A 7030-nucleotide genomic window follows, 5' to 3' on the forward strand; every position below is an offset into this window, starting at 1 on the left:
GAAAACAACAAATGTTGGCGAGGATGTGGGCAAAGGGGAGCCCTCTTACACTGTTGGTGGGAATGCAGGCTGGTACAGCTACTCTGGAAAACAGTATGGAAGTTCCTCAAGATGTTAAAAATAGAGCTACCCTATGACCCAGCAATTGCACTACTGGGTATTTACCCCAAAGTTACAGATGTAGTGAAAAGAAGGGGCACATGCACCCCAATGTTCATAGCAGCAATGTCCACAATAGCCAAACTGTGGAAGGAGCCGAGATGCCCGTCAGCAGACGACTGGATAAAGAAGATGTGGTAGATATATACAATGGAATATTACTCAGCCATCAGAAAGGATGAGGACCCACCATTTTTTAGTGTCTTTGTAGAAGGCATAGTATCCCCCATCAGCTCAGGGCTGCTGTTCTGTTCCCGGTGGTCATGCAGATACTCCCTGCGTCCCCTCTAGGACAGGAGGAATCTATGTGCTATTTCCTTAAACAGATCGTGTTTGGTATTTTGGTGGGTTTTTTCCCCTTGAATGTGTGGTTAGCAACTCAGGCAGGAGGTAGTCGGTCAGGGCATGGGCGTGAGACAGGGAAGGTTGAACCGAAGGAATGTGGTCACTTTGGGACAATGTGTAGCATTTCTTCCTTTTGTTAGTGGCGAGTCCTGTTCCCCGGCCTTGGTTCTTGAGTTTGGCCAAGAAGGAATTCAGAGCCAAACTCACGCAACCAAGCATTTAATAGCGTTCAAAGTGGAAGTACACTCTAGGTGGGGTAGCAGGTGGGCCCAGAACTGGCTACTGCACGGGGGGTCAGGGTTGACTGGGTTTATAGACTTGCATGAGTCATGAGGTCAGAGTGACGGCCGTGGGACTCCTCCCACTTGTGGAGAAGGGGAAGTTTTGGTCCTACATGGTCCCTGTTGTAATTGCCAGGGTAGCCATGCCCTGCAAGGGAGGAGAGGTCAACACCTCAATGTAAATATAGTATAATGAAGCCAGAAGTTACTTGAGGACAGTAGTTTTAGGAAAGAAGAATTCATGTTCCTGGGGGTTTGCTCCCTGTCTGCATTCCAGAAATGGTTGGCACTTTCTGCCTTTTTCAACAGTCGGACAGTCCTGTTCCATGCTCCTATCTAGCCAGCTGCCTCCTCTATCAGTCTGATTATGAAGCTCACTCTGGAAACCTTACAAGATACTCTGAGAGCCAGCCTGCCGGCTCCCGCGGACTTGTGGCCCCTTGTCTGACCCGCCTATGCTGGGAAGGTGGGCGGCTGCTTCAGCCGTTGTGAAGCTGGGGAGGGACCCCCATTCCGGCCACCTGGCATCCCTGGCAATTGGCAGCAAGCAGATCTGTAGCCGAATTAGCCCTCGCAGGTCCCATGCGTTTTCTTTTTTTAATACATCTTTGAATTTTCTTGTTGCAACATGCATATAATACTTTTTTATATTTTGAAACAATTGAATAACTAAACTTTAGAAAGGAAGACAAGGAGTGCGACCTCAAAATATCTCGAAAGGATAAAAGAATAAAAGGAGCTTGTGCTGTTTGGTATCTCACAGCTCATGTGTTGTGTGGGCTTTCGGGATTTGGTGCTAATTACAGATGCTGTGGGACCTGAGACCTATTATCACAAAAGCACATTTTCCCCCCATCTTCCCTCATTTCTGGGTACTAGAGAATATGTTTTGCTTCATCATTATTAGAAACAAGTGCCAAACATGTGTTTAATTCTTTCTCTCTCCTGTTGTCTTTTTCTGGGTGTTTAACAAGTAACAGATCTCATGGGTGTTGCATTTCTTACTATTTAAAAAAAAAGAAAAAAAACCCTACCTTATTGTAGATAAAGGAGCTTAAAAATCCTCATACTCATCAGCCCTATAATTCTACTTCTAGTCATCTACTCCAAGAAAAAATCTGAGCACACATACATATACAGAAAAGTAGGCAAAAAGATATTTATTACTACATTTTTTAAAGATGTTATTTATTTAACAGAGAGAGAGAGCACAAGTAGGGGGAGTGGCCGAGGGAGAGGGAGAAGCAGGCTCCACGCTGAGCAGGGTACCCGCTGCGGGGCTCGATCCCAGGACTCTGGGATCATGACCTGAGCCAAAGGCAGATGCTTAACTCACTGAGCCACCCAGACGCCCCATCACTACATTTTTTTAATAGCAAAAGGCAGTCAAGGTTTAATTTTCTAGAGGATTCGTTTGTTGCATTCAATGACCGGACGTTATGGAGTGATTGGAGGTGCATTGGGCATAGCCTGCAGGGAATTTGTAAGGTGGTGTAGATCGGCTGCGGTCGGTGCGTGCCTTCATGCCCTGTGCTTTGTCTCGCAGTGTTTCGCCGTGCGCTCCCTGGGATGGGTGGAAATGGCAGAGGAGGACCTCGCCCCTGGCAAAAGTAGCGTTGCTGTCAACAACTGCATCAGACAGCTTTCTTACTGCAAAAACGACATCCGGGACACAGTCGGCATCTGGGGAGAGGTGAGTAACACGGGGAGAGAATTAACAGCAGGCTCACTCACGCTCTGCTGTGCTTCCCAAACCCCCAGAGCTCTGCGAGATGTGATCCTGAGGGTATCTATCAGGTGCATTTGCCCAGAAAGACAGGGAATGTGGGCATGGTGTACCCTTTGATTTAGCTGTTCGCCCTGCTAGGTCCGGTGAAGACTGGGCCCTGCGAGAGAACATTTGTCTGTGTCTACATGACGGGGTCTGACCGGTATCCCCGAGTCCCAGGGATGTATGGATGGGTGCTAGGGCCCAGAAACCCCTAAGCTTGCATGCAAAACTGGACACACCATTATATAAGCAGGAAAAGAGATGTTCTCTAAAAGTATGTCCTCAAAGGGGAATGTGACCCCTACACATACACACAAAAACGCTGATGTCCCTGTACGCTGAAAGTTGACCCACTATCCTTTTATAACGCACTCTGCTTTATGTATAATCGGAAAATCAATATTATACCTGAGTTTTTAGAATAGATCACTGTATAATCTTTCTCACTTTGAACAAGGTAATTCTGTTTTTGAAATGTTGTTGACATCATTTCAAAAGGAGAGTAATAAGTAAAAATACCAAGTTCGTATAAAATTCATGTCAAACAGGAAAAGCTGTATGCCTGCCATGCTCTGAGACCTGTAGAACAGGTGTTTCGGGAGCGTCTTGAAATAGTGCCTGCTACATGAGTCCCCTGCTCCCGAACCATGCCCAGTTCATACAGAGCATTGGCAGTTCTTTGATGGGGCTGTTTGGAGCCCCGAGCAGCACTGTCAAAATGGGAGGGACGTTCCCAAGGCTGTCCATGGAAGAGTCTACACCTTAGAATGGGGCTGAGCTGTATTGCCATCCAGACTTTTAGATCTCAAGCACAGGGAGAAAGAAGGAAGAATTTTCTCCTGTCCAAGGAAAGGACGTCTGTTTGGTGTCTGCCTTTACCGTGCTTTCACTGCATTGCTCCCCCTCCCACCCAAATACCCGGACATGTCTTTCCCACCATATTATCTACCTGCCTTCACTCTCCTTCAGTCAAAATGCTCTTCCACCAAAAGAACAAATCTCAGCTAGGATTTAGAAGAAGGGTTGGCATAATTCATACTAATGTGTGAATGGCTGATGAATACCACCGAGGACTTGCCACCAGGTACTTGGAAGAGCTTAGTAAGACTCTAAAGGAATCTACAATTGGCAGGATACCTACAGGAGAGAGAACATCGTATGGAAATATAGGGCAAAGTGACAGCCATGCCTGAAAATCCTCCGTGTCTTCCCCCTAGTTAGCCCCTCTAAGCCATTCCTGTTTTTCTCAATTCTTCCTTCTGGACAATGAATTCTCCATTCTTCAGGCAGTGCTTCTAGCTCGTAGTGTATAAGTAGAGCTCAACACTGAGGGTGATGAGCTCTGCCTTTTTGCCAAGCCCACCACGTACAACACAACTCCTTAAATATCTGTTGAGTGGCTGACTGAAGATAAAGTCATGACTGTCGGATGAGTGTCTCATCTGTGGATGACAGCTGCGTAAGCGTCGCTATTTTGGTAACAAAAACCAATTAGCAAGACTTTACGATGGTCAACCAGGAGCTGCTGTGTGTTGACGAGAAAAGCGATAGGATGTGCTGGGAAGACATGTGTGTGTGCTGAATGACTCCACGGAAGCCATGCCGTATTTTCATTCAGGGACACTCCACACTCAACCAGCCGTTCTCATTTTGGACTACCGGCTGGAAGTCGTCCTTGGTTCCGTCCAACAATGCAGAGGGGGTCAGTAGAATTAACCAATGAAGACAGTCTCCGTGACCTTTGGGAGGACCAGCGGGGGTTTCTAAGCGGAGTTAGCCCAAAGGAAGTGCATCACTCCACTCAGTGAGGGGGCCCAGGCCTCCCCATGGGTAACGTCCCATAAAGCATTAAAACAAGGGCTTTCGGAGTCTGTTAGTATCTGCAAGGTGTTTGCCGTGGAGCAGCTGCACGGAGATGGGGTGGCGGTGACCAGATGGGAGTTGTCCTGGGGGCCACTCACTCGCGGGTCTAGAGGAAGATCCCTTAGGCTGCGGTCAATACTTCATTCCTGGGGGAAGGGCAGAGAGAGGGGAAAAGGCACCAGACATCTATCAGTTCACCCAAACAGCTCTCAGTTATTCCAGAGCGCATCACCTGCTTGGCACTGGCGGGACCTGGGACCTGCCCTCTCCCCTGTTCCCAGCTCTCTGGGGCTCAACGATCTTACATCTCCTGAAGACCACCGAGCTGCTGGCCTCAGCTAAGGCCGGAGGAAAGGAGACACTGTCCTTTGGTGAACAGCAGATGTTTAATCATTTCTCAAATTATGCCCGAGGAATCACAAGGAGAATAAAGTTGAATAGTCTAGCGTTCTTGTCCCCAGAGAGCCAACCTATGTGGGGAGACGAGAGCCACGCAAGCAGTGAGAAGCCGCGGCCTCCCCCGCACTGGTATTACGATAGGGTCCATGTCACTAAAGGCCTCCCAGCCTCTGGGTCAGACCTGACACAAGTTGCCTAACCTCGAAGCCTCAGTTTCCCTATCTGCTAATCGGAGATAATGACACACCAAGCTCTCAGAACAAGTTGGAAAGATCACGAACCAGTGTGTCCCCAGCCCGTGGCATAATATCTGAGAAGTGATCAGGTCCTAGAAACATTAGCTGCTGTAATACCGCGCGAGTCACAAATGCGATTTGTCAGCCAGGTCACATAGATGCGAGGTGCTGCAAATGCCGAGGAGGAATGGGACGGTCGTGGTTGTGGGAAGGCCGTCGGGGGCATGCCTGGCAGGGTCTAACTGGAGAGGAAGGGACAGAGACACGGGTTATGAAAAGGACAGGCCTGGCGTTAGCAAAGGACCAGATTCTCCAGGGAACCTCCCATTAGCCTTTTTTCTCAGAGTCAAGATTCAGAATTGTAAATAATTAAAAACAAGAGCCAGCTGGAAGGCAGGCTAGGGACACATTTCAGAGGACGCGGAGAGGGAGAGAGGAATTGGATATGTGCGAGGCATATGAAAGATTTATGCATATTTTCGTCAGGAGAGGATGTTGCTCTCTTAGGAAAACAAATCACAGACTGGAAGGGTGGCTTCTTTTGATCATTGCAACGATGTCCCTAGAAAGCCGTGTTACCAAGTGTAGCTTCCTGAGGAAGAAACCATGTTTTCTCGTTGAATCCCAGGGGAAAGACATGTACCTGATCCTGGAGAACGACACGCTCAGCCTGGTGGACCCCATGGACCGCACTGTGCTCCACTCTCAGCCCATCGCCAGCATCCGCGTGTGGGGTGTGGGTCGCGACAACGGCCGGTGAGTACCCGGGGGTGCTACCGCCTCCTGTCACCTCAGCACCGAAGCATGGTCTCGCTGCTGTTGCGTGTCACGGAATGTCAAAGGGGACAATAGACTGTCCTTAGAAGTGTAGAGAATGAAAGCACATCTCTCTCCTTGCCTCCTAATCCCTCCAAAATGCTTCCCTTCCTGGTTTCTGAACCTCAGACCTGTTGTGAGCTCTGGATCCTGTCTTCGAGTTCTGCGTATTTCTCCTCCTGCTCATGCTCCTCATCTGAGTTGCCAATTCACCCATGCTCTCTGGACCCCTGCCCTTTTCCCCCCTCTTCTCTGCAGTCTGGGTTCATCTTAGCCATTTCAGAAGCCCTCCTCGCGGTGCTTCCTTCTTAGACGGCTTGCTCGAAGGGAGAGGTTGTGCCACAACCTTTAGGTCATTAAACCACGGTGAGCAGGAACTTCCAGCGTTTGGGGTTGGCCGAACTTTGTTAACATTTGAAATGCCCAGTCATGTCAAAATTCCATTCAATGTGTGTTTTTCTGAAATTCTACTGAAAATGTGTTATTTAGAGCAAGTACTTCTTAGATGTGTAGTGAATTGTCTGTTCTCCAGGATGTCTGGAAATAAGGAAGTTCAAATACATATATATTCTAAATAATAAAATGGCAGTTATTGCAGACATCATACTTAGATACCACTGTTAAATAATTGGGCTACACTGAATGCATTTAGCTCTTGAATTACAGTTCGTTTTTGGCAACTCTTAAAGTACCCAGGGATCAGGTATAGGATAATTACTTATTGCTTTGTTGAAAATGGACAAAAACAGGTGAAAATCCCAGACGACAGAGAGATGACTCTGCTGGGCTTGTGGTTCCATTCCTGGGCATTCTAGTTTATTGGGTCATGTGGTCCTCTCTCGGGGGCTGTGCCTTGGCTTATCCCACCCAGCCTTTGTCTACCAAGGCTGGACATTTGTGGGTTCAGCAGTCTTTTAATGCAGTTCCAAGTCCCAAGCCAGAAAGGAAAATGGTTATGCACTCCTCAATCTCAGAACCAGCATTTTTGCTATAGCCAGACTTAAGAAACAGTCTGCAAAAGAGAAGGCTGAAGTGTCTTCTGGCTGCTGATTGGATAAACCTTCCTGGAGGCACAGTTGTGTCTTTGAGCTTTTGTCGCAGAGTGATGGACAGTGACAGCTGGGCCAGGTGCACAGGGGCGGGCGCGGGGGGGGGGGGGG

The 7030-nt window shown here is 48.2% G+C and overlaps 1 protein-coding gene across 8 annotated transcripts in view; it reads left to right on the top strand.

The window, feature by feature from the left end:
• Positions 1-7030, top strand: part of APBB2 (amyloid beta precursor protein binding family B member 2) — a 359825-nt gene that overhangs the window by 286753 nt on the left and 66042 nt on the right. For all 8 annotated transcript variants that reach the window (XM_040625039.1, XM_008701425.2, XM_040625040.1 and 5 more), the window contains 2 exons: positions 2332-2478; positions 5683-5810. In XM_040625039.1, coding sequence (XP_040480973.1) covers positions 2332-2478; positions 5683-5810 — 275 coding nt within the window. The remainder of the gene's footprint in view (positions 1-2331; positions 2479-5682; positions 5811-7030) is intronic.

This window comes from Ursus maritimus, unplaced genomic scaffold, assembly GCF_017311325.1.
Source record: "Ursus maritimus isolate PB19 unplaced genomic scaffold, ASM1731132v1 scaffold_8, whole genome shotgun sequence".
Taxonomy (NCBI): domain Eukaryota; kingdom Metazoa; phylum Chordata; class Mammalia; order Carnivora; family Ursidae; genus Ursus; species Ursus maritimus.